Below are 18,913 nucleotides of genomic sequence, written 5' to 3'. Positions count from 1 at the left end.
TCAAGACCGGATAACATTTCAAATCTATTCTGTGTATTTACATTCGACCCATGATGATAGTGGCCGTTACTTGAACTCCTATTATGAGTTCTAATGGGCCCACCAGACCCACAGGGATCAGTAACATTATAAAAGAACTGAGACTCCTGCACAGGAGTATAAGGTTCAAGCCCCCGCCTGGTTAAGTTCTGTTGTGATGTAGGTTTACAGAGATGCGCATAAAAATAACCCAAGGGACGTACACAAATACTATTCGTGTTATATACCAATGCAGAAGCTCTCAAAAGAATAGTTGCCACGTGCTGGGGGTGTTTAAAATTTACGACTATACAGTCCCCTACCCCAGTCTTTTTAGATGGCCCTACCCAATTTACACGTCTTACTGTCATAATTTGTTCCGAATATGACACAGGGAACCCACAATTTTTGTTAAGCCAAGATACAGTCTTATTTTTCAGAGAGGATTGGGATTCATCAAAAGGAGATGCTGGATGTGTCCCACAAGGGGGCACATTAGTTAATACAGCCACAAACGGAGCACAATCTGGAGGTAAATTAAGATATCGATTGTACCTCGGGGTCTGGGCGCTCTACTATTTGTTTGCTTTGTAGATGGTATCAAAGGGGCCGCTGCCACAGGGATGTCTGGGCGAATAGGGGTTTCAGAACCAGAAACCACTGCACCAGCAGCATTCCCCCTTGCCTTATTACGTATATCATTAATATCGGCAGGTTCTCTGCCATTACTCCCAGATTGTACACTTCCACTAGATGTAACACCATTCTTTGCTGATAACAGACCACCCAGCCTTGTTACTTCCTTTGCTAGGTTATCTATCTTACTCGTTAATGGTTTGATAAGCTCCTCCATTTTAGTTGTTAAAGAGGCTTCCAGTTTTTTTATAAGTGAAGCAAAAAGATCAGGAGTTATGCTTACACCATTATCATTACCATCATTGTTAGTGCCCGTAAAAACAAAAGGGGTAGGTATTACAGGGCTAGAAATAGCCTTACCATCCTTTTTCTTTTTGGACTTATCTTGCTTCCCAGTTACCTTTTGAGACAGTGTTCTACAAGTTCTTATGGCCCTAGTTTCTGGTTGGGGCTCATGTAACACAATAGTATCAGGGCTAGTATCAGGACATGACAGCACCTGAGGGTCAGATCGAGCCTCCACGTTAACTAAGATGGATACTGGAGGGTCAATGGAAATGACATCAGTCGAGTTAATCGCACATCCTTGTGATAAACTGATAGGGGAATTTTCCAATGACATTTCCCCTACCACAGTGCTTTTCCCCAATGATGCACGTCTGTTGATATTTATCTGACTTACTTTCCTAACCAGAAAATTATCAAGAGTAGCAGGGCCCGCCGGCACCTTATCATTTTTGGGTTTTGACATTGTGAATATAAAAGGAACTAATACTTGCAGACAGATACCCGTCAATCTAAGCACTCAATACTAAAACAAACTATAAAACACAAATATAAAGTTAATCAAATTTCTTACACGCTCCAGGCGCGAAAGTGATCCAGAGGGGAAATATAAGGGTCCAGGCCCAGTCCAGTCTCCTTCAGTCCCCTGAGGGCCACAGAGGGCCCGCCCTTTGCCCGGGCTTAGCCCGGCGCCCGCCCGCGCGCGTCCCGCGGGACGATAAGGCGTGTTCCTCTTTATGCGCCGTCCGGCGCTTCCTGGATGTGAGGGCGGCGGCGTCCTTGCCGCGATGGGGCTGCTGGGGGTTGTAGTTGTTCAGGAACCCCCCGGCGGAGCCAAGCCCGGCCGGGAGCACCCACCTCGAGGAAAAGAAGAATGGCGGAGCCAAGCCCGGCCAACAGCGCTCAGCGGAGCCAAGCCCGGCCACACGCAGCTGTAGGTAATGGTTTACTGCACCCCCCGTTAGACTCCGAGGCGTGCTCTCCTTTATGCGCCGTCCGGCGCTTCCTGGATGTGAGGGCAGCGGCGTCCTTGCCGCGATGGGGCTGCTGGGGGTTGTAGTTGTTCAGGAACCCCCCGGCGGAACCAAGCCCGGCCGGGAGCACCCACCTCGAGGAAAAGAAGAATGGCGGAGCCAAGCCCGGCCAACAGCGCTCAGCGGAGCCAAGCCCGGCCACACGCAGCTGTAGGTAATGGTTTACTGCACCCCCCGTTAGACTCCGAGGCGTGCTCTCCTTTATGCGCCGTCCGGCGCTTCCTGGATGTGAGGGCGGCGGCGTCCTTGCCGCGATGGGGCTGCTGGGGGTTGTAGTTGTTCAGGAACCCCCCGGCGGAGCCAAGCCCAGCCGGGAGCACCCACCTCGAGGAAAAGAAGAATGGCGGAGCCAAGCCCGGCCAACAGCGCTCAGTGGAGCCAAGCCCGGCCACACGCAGCTGTAGGTAATGGTTTACTGCACCCCCCGTTAGACTCCGAGGCGTGCTCTCCTTTATGCGCCGTCCGGCGCTTCCTGGATGTGAGGGCGGCGGCGTCCTTGCCGCGATGGGGCTGCTGGGGGTTGTAGTTGTTCAGGAACCCCCCGGCGGAGCCAAGCCCGGCCGGGAGCACCCACCTCGAGGAAAAGAAGAATGGCGGAGCCAAGCCCGGCCAACAGCGCTCAGCGGAGCCAAGCCCGGCCACACGCAGCTGTAGGTAATGGTTTACTGCACCCCCCGTTAGACTCCGAGGCGTGCTCTCCTTTATGCGCCGTCCGGCGCTTCCTGGATGTGAGGGCGGCGGCGTCCTTGCCGCGATGGGGCTGCTGGGGGTTGTAGTTGTTCAGGAACCCCCCGGCGGAGCCAAGCCCGGCCGGGAGCACCCACCTCGAGGAAAAGAAGAATGGCGGAGCCAAGCCCGGCCAACAGCGCTCAGCGGAGCCAAGCCCGGCCAAACGCAGCTGTAGGTAATGGTTTACTGCACCCCCCGTTAGACTCCGAGGCGTGCTCTCCTTTATGCACCGTCCGGCGCTTCCTGGATGTGAGGGCGGCGGCGTCCTTGCCGCGATGGGGCTGCTGGGGGTTGTAGTTGTTCAGGAACCCCCCGGCGGAGCCAAGCCCGGCCGGGAGCACCCACCTCGAGGAAAAGAAGAATGGCGGAGCCAAGCCCGGCCAACAGCGCTCAGCGGAGCCAAGCCCGGCCACACGCAGCTGTAGGTAATGGTTTACTGCACCCCCACAGAACACAAATAAGCATATGAATAAGAGTAAGTGTAAAAATACCAATACAAACAAGAATATGAATACAAGTAAGAATAAGAATATGAGCAAAAATATGAACGAGAATAAGAGTAAGAATAAGAATACAAATGAGAAAGTGAATGAGAATAAGAGTAAGATTATATAAACAAGAATAAGAGTAGGAATAAGAATACAAACAAGAATGGAAAACACACAAGAATATGAACAAGAATAAGTGTAAGAATAGAAATACAAACATGAATATAAACAAGAGTAAGAGTAAGAATAACAATATGAATGATAATAAGAGTAAGAATACAAACCAAAATATGAACGAGAATAAGAATAAGAATAAGAATACAAACCAGAATGTGAACGAGATTAAGAGTAAGGATACAAATAAGAATATGAATGAGAATAAGAGTAAGAATAAGAATACAAATAAGAATATGAATGAAAGTAAGAGTCAGAATAAGAGCACACATGGGAATAAGAGTAAGAATAAGAATATAAAGAAGAATAAGAATGAGAATAAGATTAAGAATATGAATAAGAATAAGAATACAAATAAGAGTAAGAACGAGAGTAAGAGTAAGAATAAGAATACAAGGAAGTGAACTAGAATAAGAATATTCATTCGAACAAGAATATGAACAAGAAGAGGAATAAGATTAATAGCACAAACAAGAATATGAACAAGTGTAAGAATGAGAGTACATGAATGTGAACTAGAATAAGAATATGAATAAGAACAAGAACATGAACAAGAATAAGAGTAAAAATAAGAATTTCAAAACAATATGAGTTAGAATAATAATAAGAATAGGAATACAAAAATGTGAATGAGAATAAGAATACAAACAAGAATGTGAATAAAATCAAGGGTAAGAACAAGAATAATGACACCTATTAATAGTACCAGGAGTGGCAGAGTGACTAATATCATTATAATTATTAACTCAACCATTAGTCATTTTGTCACAGTTGCATAGAAATTTTTATGAAGAGCAACATTGTTCTTTCTTTTCTTACAATGCATTGGACATAGCACAATAAACATAGTAATATATAACAAGGAGTTATGTTATTTCAACACCATTGTTCTTTCTATGAATTTAAGTAGTGTGCATTCCATGAGACAGCTGTATTAAAGTACTCTCTTTATAATGCCCCAGGGGTATTATATATACTGTGCTCCAGGGGTAACCATATGCACATTTTCCCTAGTAAATTGTCATGCCCTAGAATTCTTAGGAGGAGCATTATATGATTCTCACATATCATAACTCTGAATATAGCATATATGGGGGCAAGTGTGGTTTTAGGGTACTCTAGGATAAAGTAATCTCTAACGTGAGAGGAATGTTAGTAGATGATCTCTGTAATGGTGATAAAGTCTAGAGAATGTTTGACATGTTGTCAGTTTGAAGAGTTCAGATGGAACAGACAGGCACAATTAATGGTCTATTCATTGCCCCCTCCATGAATGCCTCCCTCCCTCACCTGCACAGTGTCGTAGCCCAAAACTCCAGTCATGCTTCCTGCGCCGTAGGCAATGGAGATGCTGATGTCTGTTGGCTGGAAGGTGGAGGAGACCTGGGGGTTGAACCTGCGGTGGTTTGCTGCCAAAGAAGAGAACTGAGGGTCATTCGTGACACAGAAAGTTAAACAACTGTATCTAGTTCAGGAATGTCAGTCAAAGGCTAAGACTGAGCACTCTAGAACTGTGAACATTATGTGCATAGTGACACATTCCACTCTACCTCTATGTGCACGTAAACTGCAGTCCATTGTTTGTGTAACTCAGCCTACTCCTGTGTCTGCACAATCCACTGGCCTGATCTCTGTTCATCCCATCTGCCCCTGCAAGTGCAGTACGTACACTTCAGGAATGTACTTTGTACATCCCAGCCTTCTGGTGCATGTACCTAAACTCCAGTCATGCACTTGTGATCTCATCCTCATCAAACATGTACATAAACTCCTCCGTGAACTGTGTACATCCCAGCCTGCTCCTGCATACACTCCAGGTTTCACCTATGAACCTCCTGTAAATCTCCTAAGAATCTCCCATGAATCTCCTGTGAACCTCCTTTGAATCTCCTGTGAATCTCCTAAGAATCTCCTGTGAACCTCCTATGGATCTCATGTAAAGTCCTATGAATCTCATGTGAATCTCCTGTGAATCTCAAGTGAATCTCCTGTGAATCTCCTGTGAACCTCCTGTGAACCTACTGTGAATCTCCTGTGAATCTCCTGTGAACCTCCTGTGAACCTACTGTGAATCTCATGTGAATCTCCTGTGAACCTCCTGTGAACCTACTGTGAATCTCCTGTGAACCTCCTGTGAATCTCCTGTGAACCTCCTGTGAATCTCCTGTGAATCTCATGTGAATCTCCTGTGAATCTCCTGTGAACCTCCTGTGAACCTGCTGTGAATCTCCTGTGAATCTCCTGTGAACCTCCTGTGAACCTCCTGTGAACCTACTGTGAATCTCCTAAGAATCTCCTGTGAACCTCCTGTGAACCTACTGTGAATCTCCTAAGAATCTCCTGTGAACCTCCTGTGAATCTCCTGTGATCCTCCTGTGAACCTCCTGTGAATCTCCTGTGAAGTCCTAAGAATCTCCTATGAATCTCCTATGGATCTCATGTAAAGTCCTATGAATCTCATATGAATCTCCTGTTAATCTCCTGTTAATCTCCTGTGAACCTCCTGTGAACCTACTGTGAATCTCCTGTGAACCTCCTGTGAATCTCCTGTGAACCTCCTGTGAACCTACTGTGAATCTCCTGTGAATCTCCTGTGAACCTACTGTGAACCTCCTGTGAATCTCCTGTGAACCTCCTGTGAACCTCCTGTGAACCTACTGTGAATCTCATAAGAATCTGCTGTGAACCTCCTGTGAATCTCCTGTGATCCTTCTGTGAACCTCCTGTGAATCTCCTGTGAATTCCTAAGAATCTCCTATGAATCTCCTATGGATCTCATGTAAAGTCCTATGAATCTCATATGAATCTCCTGTTAATCTCCTGTTAATCTCCTGTGAATCTTCTGTGAATCTCATGTAAATGTCCTATGAATCTCCTGTGAATCTCCTATGAATATCCCATCTCCCTTGAGTCTCCTGTGCTCTCACAGTTTGACTTGGTAACTTCACAAGTGTTTTTGGTGCTGGCTGTTCATTGCATCGGGATCCCTGCTGCATCTGCTTGTACACACTGTGTGGAAAGCTGTAACTCCTGGCTTGACCAATCCTTGTTGAATTTGCCATGGAGAACAAGGAGTTCCATGCATCTTTCTTCCTTGCACTGGCTTCCAGTAAAGAAGAGAATTTGGTTCAAAACATTGTGGTTGATTTTTTTACCCTGTTCAACACTGGTCCAGGTTACCTGGCCCCCAGTATACCTTCCAGGAATCGCCGATTCTCGCATTTGGCCTTAGCTAGAGTGTCAGTAGAAAGTAGGACAAGGACAGGTGGGCGCTCAATCCCTTCTCCAGCCCCTCTGTATGAAACCCTCTCCCTCTGCATCTGAGGCAGGAAAGTTTGAAACTTACTTATAAAAAAAGCTTAAAACCTGGCTATTCACTCTGTAGTTTTCTTCTTGCTGCTCGACTAGCACCGGAACGCTCCCAGGAGCATCTGTGCGCTCTTTAAATGTGTCTACACTTTCATCATCTTCACCCTTTCTTGGAAACCTGGAATCGATCCTTGGCCAAATCCACAGGACCTGCCGAATGGACACGGCTCCGGCTCCGCCTTGATTAAAAAAGGTTAACGCCAATCCATCCATCTCAAGCAATGTTTGCACAATCTCTTTGCTGCCTTTGTGCGAGGACAATGCGTACAAAAAATACGACACAGGCTGTATTGGTTAAAAAAGGTTTTGTGTCGATTTACATCACTTTTGTGATTTAAATACAGTGTAAAATCTTAGCGCCCGATTCACTAAGGTAAAGTGAGACAAAAATCTAACTTTATGATTTTCGGTATTCACAAAAGACATTTATGAGTAGTAAAGTTAGACTTTTATCTCAGTTTAACTTAAGTTTTGGTCTTAAGTATAACTGAGACTAAAACTTAAGTTAAACTGAGACAAAAGTCCGACTTTACTACTCCGATGAATAACAGCCTTTCAGAGGCAGCGACCTCCCTCAACAGTGAAAAGTTAGTGTAGAAAATGTACACCATTAATTTCAGTTGTAGGGTGGCACACCCTGGTTTGAGGGGTGAAGACACCTACATCCACATATAGAGCTAAGTCGTCACCTGTCTGGTTGACGTGCCTTCACCGCTGGCGCCTGTTTATAAACATTCCCTGAAGCAGGAATGCTTGGATGCATGTTGAGGCCTGCCTGTAGGAGCAAGCTCTTGGAACAGATAACACTAGGAAGAGCTGTGCAGGAGCCTGCCATGGGTGGCAGAGAGACAACACATTAGTGATGATCATCCCCACGAGGCAGATGACATCATTAAGAGTAGATCACTTGTCCTGTGTAACCAGGGTCTTTGCTTTTGTCGCAACCTCATAAAACCCTTATATACGTACACAGGTGTAGGGCAGTATATCTTGGTTCTCTGCCTTAGTATACTGTAGCATTATTCAAGAACAGGGGTCCTTAGCATTTTATATACAACACAAACGATGAAATATAGGCCATAATTGGAGACTATATTTTGTCACTGTCCAGCCGGACAGGACGTTTTATTTTTCAACAATGTAACTCTTGTGAAAAGGATAACAAGGCACAATCCTGTACCACAAAAAAGAGAACACAAGAAACTGAAGAATTAAAGAAAATAGAAGTGAACAGGCAAAAGAAAGAGCAAATGTTGGCCACTTTTCAAATCAGTGATACATTCAAGGTATGCCAACCAACTGCCAAAACACAACGAGATTTAACACAATGGTTTAGGTTGTGAAGGCAATCTACATAGTCGACGTTTCGATCCCTAGTGCTCAGTTAATTGGGACCATCATCAGGACTGACAAATTTAAAGTATTTGCCTGTCAATATAAATTATTTTGCAATTGTTTAGCGCCTGTAGAGAAATACAAGGAGGAAAAAAGGCGAAAGAAAAAACTGTTTTAGAATTCAAACAATTTTTTGCATGAAGAGTGTTCATTAGACCTGATTATTCTAGGATCACATATGGTAACATAAATACTGTACTCGGATTCGGTTTGTTCGTGCCTAAAACTGTGATGCACTCGTGGTGGGTTTGTTTAAAATAAACCGACGTGGTGGTGACTTGTGAGCAACTCATTTTGTCATTAAAATCAATAAATGAATAAAGAACATCATTTCTGCGAGCATTTTGTTCGAAGCTGTTCTACGTGGCTAACACATGCAGCGGGCGTCCTGTGTGATGTGACCAGGGGGGCGGGCGGTATAGACTTACCCTGGGTAGGCGGGAGTAGCGACCCTGTTCGTGATGGTGAGGGAAGGAGTTGTGGGTCATCTACCTAAAAATTAAAGCGGGATTTTTTACAAATAGAGGTGCTACTACGGGCGGGGCTGTGCGGGGCGCATTCAAGGGAGCGCAAATTACCTTACGGACTCGTGAGGTCCACGCTTCGTTTGGGGTAGCCAGGTGCTCGTGAGTTGAGCACGTTCCCTGTTGGGCAATAAATTAGTATCATATTGTGGTCTAGTAACAGCAGGGGCGCACAGTTTGGGTATATGTTAGACGGGGACCCTGAGGGTCGGCCGGATACTGAGGGAGAGATCCCCGAGGGGGACCGTCTCCGGTGATCGTACAGACAAGTTACCTCCCTCCCCACAAACAGGCACCACACCAAGTCGAGTTCAATGCTTTATATAAGGTTCTTAAGGCAAGGATATCAGCGATACAGGATATCTCGGACCCGGGGGTCCTCTCACTTCTAGTCTCTGTAGGGAAAAGGGGTAGCGGGACAGTCTTGGTACCGGATCGGTACAGGTAGTGGTAAGGGGCGAGCTCACAATCCTCGAGCTGGAGGGTCTGTGGATCGGGCCGCGGCAGCGCCAGCAGGCCAAGATGGTAGTCTCACAAGGCAGAGGGCCGCGGCAGCGCCAGCAGGCCAAGTCGATGGTTTCACGAGGCAGAGGGCCGCGGCAGCGCCAGCAGGCCAAGATGGTAGTCTCACAAGGCAGAGGGCCGCGGCAGCGCCAGCAGGCCAAGTCGATGGTTTCACGAGGCAGAGGGCCGCGGCAGCGCCAGCAGGCCAAGATGGTAGTCTCACAAGGCAGAGGGCCGCGGCAGCGCCAGCAGGCCAAGTCGATGGTTTCACGAGGCAGAGGGCCGCGGCAGCGCCAGCAGGCCAAGATGGTTTCACGAGGCAGAGGGCCGCGGCAGCGCCAGCAGGCCAAGATGGTTTCACTAGGCAGAGGGCCGCGGCAGCGCCAGCAGGCCAAGACGATGGTTTTACGAGGCAGAGGGCCGCGGCAGCGCCAGCAGGCCAAGATGGGTTTACGAGGCAGAGGGCCGCGGCAGCGCCAGCAGGCCAGTCACGGATGAGTTCTTCTCGGGTCTCTCGACTCCAGGATACAACTGCCTTCCTGGTCTGGCACTGCCCCAGTTATAGGTCTGGTCCCCTTTGATGTCCGGACCCTCGCGCCTGGTGGCCGGGAGGTCCGGGATGAGGGAGTCCAGACACCCAGCAGGGGGGTGGAGCCAGCGCCCAGGGCGGCCGGGGGTGATCGACACCTGGCGGAGGGGAGCCGTTGACGATTCCTTCTCCCATTGATTTGCCAAGTGGTCACTCTGCCTCCTGGGGGGAGGTTGGTGCCCCGATGTCGGGGCCGGCCGGGCCCAGGGTTAGGGTCGGGTTGAGGCCACGCGGCCTCGTGCTGCAGTGCCCCAAGATGGCGGCCGGTTCGATGTCGTGGTGTGGATGGTGACCCGGGCCAGCTGGGTCCGGGGCTGGTGTCTTGTAGTGGAGGGATTGCAGGGTACTTCGGGTGGTCGTTTAGGGACTCTGGCTGGGGATGCAGGGAGAGCCAGGGTCCAGGTCCTACTGCGGGGAGGGGGGGCAGCCCGACCATGCGGCCTGTCCAACATGCGTCCCCCCCAGCTGAAGGCGGGGAGAGTCAGCCATCTTCCTGGGGACTCTCCTCGCTGAGGCGGAAAAAGCGTGACAGGCCGTCGGCGTTGGCGTGGTCCTGGCCTGGACGATGTTCCACCGTGAAGTCCATCCCCTGCAGGGAGATGGACCAGCGCAACAGCTTCGGGTTTTCCCCCCGCATTTGCATCAGCCATTGCAGGGGTCGGTGGTCTGTTTGCACCCGGAAGTGGGTGCCGAAGAGGTATGGCCGGAGCTTCTTGAGTGCCCAGACTACGGCGAAGGCTTCTCTCTCAATGGTGCTCCAGCGCTGTTCTCGGGGCAAGAGGCGTCTGCTGATGAAGACCACCGGATGGTCGACCCCTTCGGCGTTGAGTTGGGAGAGGACGGCCCCCACACCATGATCGGAGGCGTCCGTCTGCACAATGAATTCCCGGCTGTAGTCGGGAGCCTGGAGCACGGGGGCCGTGCACATGGCGGTCTTTAGTTTCTCGAAGGCCGATTGGCAGTCCAGGGTCCAGTTGACGGTTTTGGGGCCCTTTTTGGAGGTGAGCTCTGTGAGGGGCCCCACGATGCTGCCATAGTCCTTCACGAACCGCCGGTAGTATCCGGTGAGCCCCAGGAAGGCCCGGACCTCCGTTTGGGTCGTAGGGGGTTGCCAGGCCTGGATGGCAGCAATCTTGAGTTGGAGAGGAGCCACTAGCCCGCTTCCCACTTGGTGTCCCAGGTAGGTCACGGACCCTTGGCCAACCTGGCACTTGCTGGCCTTGATGGTGAGCCCGGCTTGCTGGAGGGCGTGTAGAACCTCCCGCAGGTGGCGGAGGTGGTCGGTCCACGGGTGGCTGTACACAGCAATGTCGTCCAGGTAGGCGGCGCTGAAGTCTTCCAGGCCCGCCAGTACCTGGTTTACCAGCCGTTGGAACGTGGCCGGGGCGTTTTTCATGCCGAAGGGCATGACTTTAAAGTGGTAGTGCCCGTCTGGGGTAGAGAAGGCGGATCGTTCTTGGGCCCGAGGGGTGAGGCCGATCTGCCAGTAGCCCGCTGTTAGGTCGAAGATGCTCAGGTAGCGGGCGGCCCCCATCCGGTCAATTAGCTCGTCGGCCCGGGGGATGGGATGAGCGTCGGTCCTGGTAACTGCATTCAGCCCCCGATAGTCCACGCAGAACCGGAGCTCAGGGGCAACGCCCGGGGCGGCCGCCTTGGGAACCAGGACGACTGGGCTTGCCCAGGGGCTGTCTGAGGGTTCGATCACTCCCAGGGTCAGCATTTTGGACACCTCGGTCTGGATGCAGGCTCGTACCCGGTCTGGTACGCGGTATGCCCGGTGTCGGATAGGAGGGCTGTCCCCGGTGTCCACATCGTGGAGGCACCAGGGGGTGACTCCGGGGGTGAGGGAGAACAGGGAGGCGAACCGCCTCAGGAGCGTTTGGCAGTCTTGGCGTTGCTCCAGGGACAGGGCCTCGGAGAGCTGGACCCCTTCCACTGAGCCATCCTGCTCGAAGGCCCTCAGTAAGTCCGGAAGGGGTTCGGAGTCTTCTTCTGTCCCATTATCGGTAGCCATCAGGAGGCTGAGCTCGGATCGCACAAAATGGGGTTTTAGCCTGTTGGCATGGAGGACCCGTAGGGGGTTCCGGGCAGTTTCCATGTCGATTAAATAGGTGACGGGCCCTTTGCGTTCGATTACCTTGAAGGGCCCGGACCATCGGTCTTGGAGTGCACAGGGTTCAACCGGGGACATCACCCAGACCTGTTGTCCCGGTTCGAACTCAATGGAGGACGCGTGCTGATCGTACCACCTCTTCATGTCCTCCTGACTGGCCTCGAGATTGGCTTTGGCGGTGTCTCGGAACTGCCGGGTCTGGTTGCGGAGAGCCAGGAGGTACCTGTAGATGTCCGGGGGAGTTTTCTGGGGAGGCTGCTCCCAACCTTCCTTGACTAGGCTGAGGGGGCCCCGGACGGGGTGCCCGTACAGGAGTTCAAATGGGCTGAAGCCGAGGGACTTCTGCGGGACCTCCCGATAGGCAAACAGGAGGCAGGGAAGTAGCACGTCCCACTGGCATCGAAGGGGTTCTTCTAGGCCCATAATCATCCCCTTGAGGGTGCGGTTGAACCTCTCGACCAGTCCGTTTCCCTGCGGGTGATAGGGGGTCGTGGATTTGTAGGTAACCCCGCATTGTTGCCAAAGAGACTTCATATATCTGGAGATAAAGTTCGTGCCCCTGTCACTGACGACCTCCCGGGGGAACCCCACCCGGGAGAAGATCCCCATCAGGGCCCGGCCCACCACGGGGGCCGTCACCGTCCGAAGAGGGATGGCCTCGGGATAGCGAGTGGCGTGGTCTACGAGGACCAGGATGAACCGGTGTCCTTGGGCTGTTCGAGGGTCGAGGGGCCCCACAATGTCTATTCCCACTCGTTCAAACGGGGTGGTGACGACAGGAAAGGGTTGCAATGGTGCTTTGATTTTTCGGCCACTTTTTCCGCTGGCCTGGCAGGTGGGGCAGGCCTTGCAGTGGTTGGTGACATCCTTTAGCATGTGGGGCCAGAAAAAATGGGTCACCAGGCGGTCGTAGGTTTTATCCTGCCCCAGGTGTCCGGCAAGGGGGGCATCGTGGGCTAAGTTCAGGAGGAAGTCTCGGAAGCGAAGGGGCACCACCAGCACCCGACTGGCCCCTAGTTCCGCCACTTTCTGCTCGCTGTAGAGCAGGTCTTGGTCCCAGTAGATCCAGTGGGCCCCCGAGGTATCCCCGGTGCTCTGGGCCAGGGCTTGCTGCCGGAGTCCTTCGAGAGAGGGACAGGTTTTCTGTTCGGCCCGGAATGGTTCCTGCGTGGGGCCTCCCTCCTGCCGCCATTGTGCCAGGTCAGGGACGTCCCGAAGCTGGTCGGATCCTTCTTCGGTTTGGGTCAATGGACTGGCTCCTGGGGCGGCCTCCTCTGGGATGAGCGCGGGAGGAGGTTCTGGCCACTCGGGCTCTTCTGGGCTGGGGACCGCGCGGGCGGTCATGGACCGGGTCGTGACGCAGACCCATTCGGGGAGGCCAAGCATCCCCAGGTGCTCCCTCCGTTCGACAGCTGCCCATGGAGAGCTTTCAAGGTCGTTTCCTAGGAGGCAGTCCACGGGGGCATCATCGCGGACAGTTACTTTTAACATCCCTGTTACTCCTCCCCACTCGAAGGGGACGCAGGCCATGTGGCATAGGCTTTCGGAGTTGTCGGCTGATCGGACAGGGCAAAGAATGTTCGGCAAGATTTGGTCGGGAGTGACGAGGTGGCGTCGGACCGCCGTTACACTGGCCCCGGTGTCGCGGAGGGCTTCCGCCCGGCGGCCATTAATGTTGACCCATTGACCGTACTTCTGGGTGTTGGCGGGAAGGGGGGCCCGCGGAATCATGTCTCTCTCCCCTAAGCAGACCAGTGCCATGGCGGCGGGCGCCCATTCAGAGGGATCGGTCTCGTACTCTTCTTGGTCTTCCGGGATTAGTTCTTCCCCTAGGGCCGCCGCTGCAACTTGGCGGGGGGTAGTGTTCGGATTCTTTGGGCAGTTGGGATCACTGGCGTAGTGGCCGGGTCGCTGGCACCTGTGGCACGTAATGTTGGCCCGGAAACCGGCCCGGACGGCAGGGCTTCCTCGGCCAACCGGGGTCGAGGGGTTTCTGGGGGGTGACGAGGGGCCGGGGTCTCTCCCCCGACCCTGACTCCCTCCTCCCCCTCGGGGGCGATACGGTCTGGATAATTCGCTGGGTGCGTTCCGGCCAACTCGGGTGCTTTCCCACCGGTCGGCTTCGACGGCGAGTTGTCGAGGGTCGGTTAGCTTACTGTCCAGGAGGTGTTGCCGGAGCTCCACAAAGCAGTTGTTCGACAGGTGTTCCCATACGATAAGGTCAAAGAGTTGTTCGTAGGTGGTTACTTTGTTGCCCTTGATCCACCCCTCGAAGGCTCGGCTAAAAAAGTTCACGTACTCCACCCAAGTTGTACCCGGAATCCGTTTGCAGTCGCGGAACCGTTGGCGGTACATCTCAGGTGTGAGCCCGTATCGAGTGAGGAGGGCGGCCTTCATGTGGTCGTAGGAGGTCATCAGCTGGTCCGGGAGTTGCAGCAGGGCGTCCCGCCCTTCGTTGACAAACCTCCCCCATAATCCGGCTCCCCAATCGCTTCGGGGAATCCGGTGGGAGGTCATTGCCACCTCATAGGCTTTAAACCACTGCTGTATATCATCGTTCTTGTGGTATTCCCGGATGACCTCTTTGGGGATGTGAACCTTGGGTTCGGTCGAAGCAGACGGGGTCGGTCGTTCGGGGAGCCCGAGGTCTTTATTCTGTTTCTGGATCTCCAGTGCTTTGAGATCGCGCTCATGTTCGTACTCTAGTTTCTTTTCCTCTAGCTCTCTCTGTCTTTGCTTGTCTTCTCGCTCTTCCTTGAGCCGTAAGTGTTCCAGGGTTATTTTTTGTTCGGCCAGCTTGAGTTCTCCATCCAAGCGAAGTCGGGCTAGTTCTAATTCGTGGAGTCTGGTTTTTTCTCTTTCTCGGATCTCTTCCAGGGAGAGACCCGCTCTTTCTTTAGTTGGTGCGGGGCTCGTTTCGGTCGTTTGTGTTCGGGGTACGGCCGTACCCGTTTCCGCCCAGGCTTCTAGGGCTCGTTTGAAGTCTTCCTTCGTACTCAGACCCGTGGTTGGGAGACCAAGTTCCATGCAATATTGCTTCAGTTCTCGGTGGTTGTAGTCTTCCAATTTTTCCATCTGGAATTTCTCCGTTGTTCCGCTCTCTGTTGTCATGGTGGTCGTGTGTCGTGGGTCGGGTGACTTTCTGTACGATTATGCGTAGGTTCGGATCCCGTCGCTGGCCACCAATGTTAGACGGGGACCCTGAGGGTCGGCCGGATACTGAGGGAGAGATCCCCGAGGGGGACCGTCTCCGGTGATCGTACAGACAAGTTACCTCCCTCCCCACAAACAGGCACCACACCAAGTCGAGTTCAATGCTTTATATAAGGTTCTTAAGGCAAGGATATCAGCGATACAGGATATCTCGGACCCGGGGGTCCTCTCACTTCTAGTCTCTGTAGGGAAAAGGGGTAGCGGGACAGTCTTGGTACCGGATCGGTACAGGTAGTGGTAAGGGGCGAGCTCACAATCCTCGAGCTGGAGGGTCTGTGGATCGGGCCGCGGCAGCGCCAGCAGGCCAAGATGGTAGTCTCACAAGGCAGAGGGCCGCGGCAGCGCCAGCAGGCCAAGTCGATGGTTTCACGAGGCAGAGGGCCGCGGCAGCGCCAGCAGGCCAAGATGGTAGTCTCACAAGGCAGAGGGCCGCGGCAGCGCCAGCAGGCCAAGTCGATGGTTTCACGAGGCAGAGGGCCGCGGCAGCGCCAGCAGGCCAAGATGGTAGTCTCACAAGGCAGAGGGCCGCGGCAGCGCCAGCAGGCCAAGTCGATGGTTTCACGAGGCAGAGGGCCGCGGCAGCGCCAGCAGGCCAAGATGGTTTCACGAGGCAGAGGGCCGCGGCAGCGCCAGCAGGCCAAGATGGTTTCACTAGGCAGAGGGCCGCGGCAGCGCCAGCAGGCCAAGACGATGGTTTTACGAGGCAGAGGGCCGCGGCAGCGCCAGCAGGCCAAGATGGGTTTACGAGGCAGAGGGCCGCGGCAGCGCCAGCAGGCCAGTCACGGATGAGTTCTTCTCGGGTCTCTCGACTCCAGGATACAACTGCCTTCCTGGTCTGGCACTGCCCCAGTTATAGGTCTGGTCCCCTTTGATGTCCGGACCCTCGCGCCTGGTGGCCGGGAGGTCCGGGATGAGGGAGTCCAGACACCCAGCAGGGGGGTGGAGCCAGCGCCCAGGGCGGCCGGGGGTGATCGACACCTGGCGGAGGGGAGCCGTTGACGATTCCTTCTCCCATTGATTTGCCAAGTGGTCACTCTGCCTCCTGGGGGGAGGTTGGTGCCCCGATGTCGGGGCCGGCCGGGCCCAGGGTTAGGGTCGGGTTGAGGCCACGCGGCCTCGTGCTGCAGTGCCCCAAGATGGCGGCCGGTTCGATGTCGTGGTGTGGATGGTGACCCGGGCCAGCTGGGTCCGGGGCTGGTGTCTTGTAGTGGAGGGATTGCAGGGTACTTCGGGTGGTCGTTTAGGGACTCTGGCTGGGGATGCAGGGAGAGCCAGGGTCCAGGTCCTACTGCGGGGAGGGGGGGCAGCCCGACCATGCGGCCTGTCCAACATGCGTCCCCCCCAGCTGAAGGCGGGGAGAGTCAGCCATCTTCCTGGGGACTCTCCTCGCTGAGGCGGAAAAAGCGTGACAGGCCGTCGGCGTTGGCGTGGTCCTGGCCTGGACGATGTTCCACCGTGAAGTCCATCCCCTGCAGGGAGATGGACCAGCGCAACAGCTTCGGGTTTTCCCCCCGCATTTGCATCAGCCATTGCAGGGGTCGGTGGTCTGTTTGCACCCGGAAGTGGGTGCCGAAGAGGTATGGCCGGAGCTTCTTGAGTGCCCAGACTACGGCGAAGGCTTCTCTCTCAATGGTGCTCCAGCGCTGTTCTCGGGGCAAGAGGCGTCTGCTGATGAAGACCACCGGATGGTCGACCCCTTCGGCGTTGAGTTGGGAGAGGACGGCCCCCACACCATGATCGGAGGCGTCCGTCTGCACAATGAATTCCCGGCTGTAGTCGGGAGCCTGGAGCACGGGGGCCGTGCACATGGCGGTCTTTAGTTTCTCGAAGGCCGATTGGCAGTCCAGGGTCCAGTTGACGGTTTTGGGGCCCTTTTTGGAGGTGAGCTCTGTGAGGGGCCCCACGATGCTGCCATAGTCCTTCACGAACCGCCGGTAGTATCCGGTGAGCCCCAGGAAGGCCCGGACCTCCGTTTGGGTCGTAGGGGGTTGCCAGGCCTGGATGGCAGCAATCTTGAGTTGGAGAGGAGCCACTAGCCCGCTTCCCACTTGGTGTCCCAGGTAGGTCACGGACCCTTGGCCAACCTGGCACTTGCTGGCCTTGATGGTGAGCCCGGCTTGCTGGAGGGCGTGTAGAACCTCCCGCAGGTGGCGGAGGTGGTCGGTCCACGGGTGGCTGTACACAGCAATGTCGTCCAGGTAGGCGGCGCTGAAGTCTTCCAGGCCCGCCAGTACCTGGTTTACCAGCCGTTGGAACGTGGCCGGGGCGTTTTTCATGCCGAAGGGCATGACTTTAAAGTGGTAGTGCCCGTCTGGGGTAGAGAAGGCGGATCGTTCTTGGGCCCGAGGGGTGAGGCCGATCTGCCAGTAGCCCGCTGTTAGGTCGAAGATGCTCAGGTAGCGGGCGGCCCCCATCCGGTCAATTAGCTCGTCGGCCCGGGGGATGGGATGAGCGTCGGTCCTGGTAACTGCATTCAGCCCCCGATAGTCCACGCAGAACCGGAGCTCAGGGGCAACGCCCGGGGCGGCCGCCTTGGGAACCAGGACGACTGGGCTTGCCCAGGGGCTGTCTGAGGGTTCGATCACTCCCAGGGTCAGCATTTTGGACACCTCGGTCTGGATGCAGGCTCGTACCCGGTCTGGTACGCGGTATGCCCGGTGTCGGATAGGAGGGCTGTCCCCGGTGTCCACATCGTGGAGGCACCAGGGGGTGACTCCGGGGGTGAGGGAGAACAGGGAGGCGAACCGCCTCAGGAGCGTTTGGCAGTCTTGGCGTTGCTCCGGGGACAGGGCCTCGGAGAGCTGGACCCCTTCCACTGAGCCATCCTGCTCGAAGGCCCTCAGTAAGTCCGGAAGGGGTTCGGAGTCTTCTTCTGTCCCATTATCGGTAGCCATCAGGAGGCTGAGCTCGGATCGCACAAAATGGGGTTTTAGCCTGTTGGCATGGAGGACCCGTAGGGGGTTCCGGGCAGTTTCCATGTCGATTAAATAGGTGACGGGCCCTTTGCGTTCGATTACCTTGAAGGGCCCGGACCATCGGTCTTGGAGTGCACAGGGTTCAACCGGGGACATCACCCAGACCTGTTGTCCCGGTTCGAACTCAATGGAGGACGCGTGCTGATCGTACCACCTCTTCATGTCCTCCTGACTGGCCTCGAGATTGGCTTTGGCGGTGTCTCGGAACTGCCGGGTCTGGTTGCGGAGAGCCAGGAGGTACCTGTAGATGTCCGGGGGAGTTTTCTGGGGAGGCTGCTCCCAACCTTCCTTGACTAGGCTGAGGGGGCCCCGGACGGGGTGCCCGTACAGGAGTTCAAATGGGCTGAAGCCGAGGGACTTCTGCGGGACCTCCCGATAGGCAAACAGGAGGCAGGGAAGTAGCACGTCCCACTGGCGTCGAAGGGGTTCTTCTAGGCCCATAATCATCCCCTTGAGGGTGCGGTTGAACCTCTCGACCAGTCCGTTTCCCTGCGGGTGATAGGGGGTCGTGGATTTGTAGGTAACCCCGCATTGTTGCCAAAGAGACTTCATATATCTGGAGATAAAGTTCGTGCCCCTGTCACTGACGACCTCCCGGGGGAACCCCACCCGGGAGAAGATCCCCATCAGGGCCCGGCCCACCACGGGGGCCGTCACCGTCCGAAGAGGGATGGCCTCGGGATAGCGAGTGGCGTGGTCTACGAGGACCAGGATGAACCGGTGTCCTTGGGCTGTTCGAGGGTCGAGGGGCCCCACAATGTCTATTCCCACTCGTTCAAACGGGGTGGTGACGACAGGAAAGGGTTGCAATGGTGCTTTGATTTTTCGGCCACTTTTTCCGCTGGCCTGGCAGGTGGGGCAGGCCTT

General features: G+C 54.2%; 1 protein-coding gene across 1 annotated transcript in view; it reads right to left on the bottom strand.

Annotated features, from left to right (window-relative positions):
- LOC144828277 (pepsin A-like) overlaps nucleotides 1-18,913 on the bottom strand; it is a 340,571-nt gene that overhangs the window by 206,264 nt on the left and 115,394 nt on the right. Inside the window, exon 4 of the mRNA XM_078686356.1 lies at nucleotides 4,655-4,773. Within this exon, the coding sequence (XP_078542482.1) occupies nucleotides 4,655-4,773 (119 nt within the window). The remainder of the gene's footprint in view (nucleotides 1-4,654; nucleotides 4,774-18,913) is intronic.

This window comes from Lissotriton helveticus, chromosome 4_1 (assembly GCF_964261635.1).
Source record: "Lissotriton helveticus chromosome 4_1, aLisHel1.1, whole genome shotgun sequence".
NCBI classification, from domain to species: domain Eukaryota; kingdom Metazoa; phylum Chordata; class Amphibia; order Caudata; family Salamandridae; genus Lissotriton; species Lissotriton helveticus.
The sequence above is the reverse complement of the archived record's forward strand: the minus strand, read 5'-3'. Positions and strand labels throughout refer to the sequence as shown.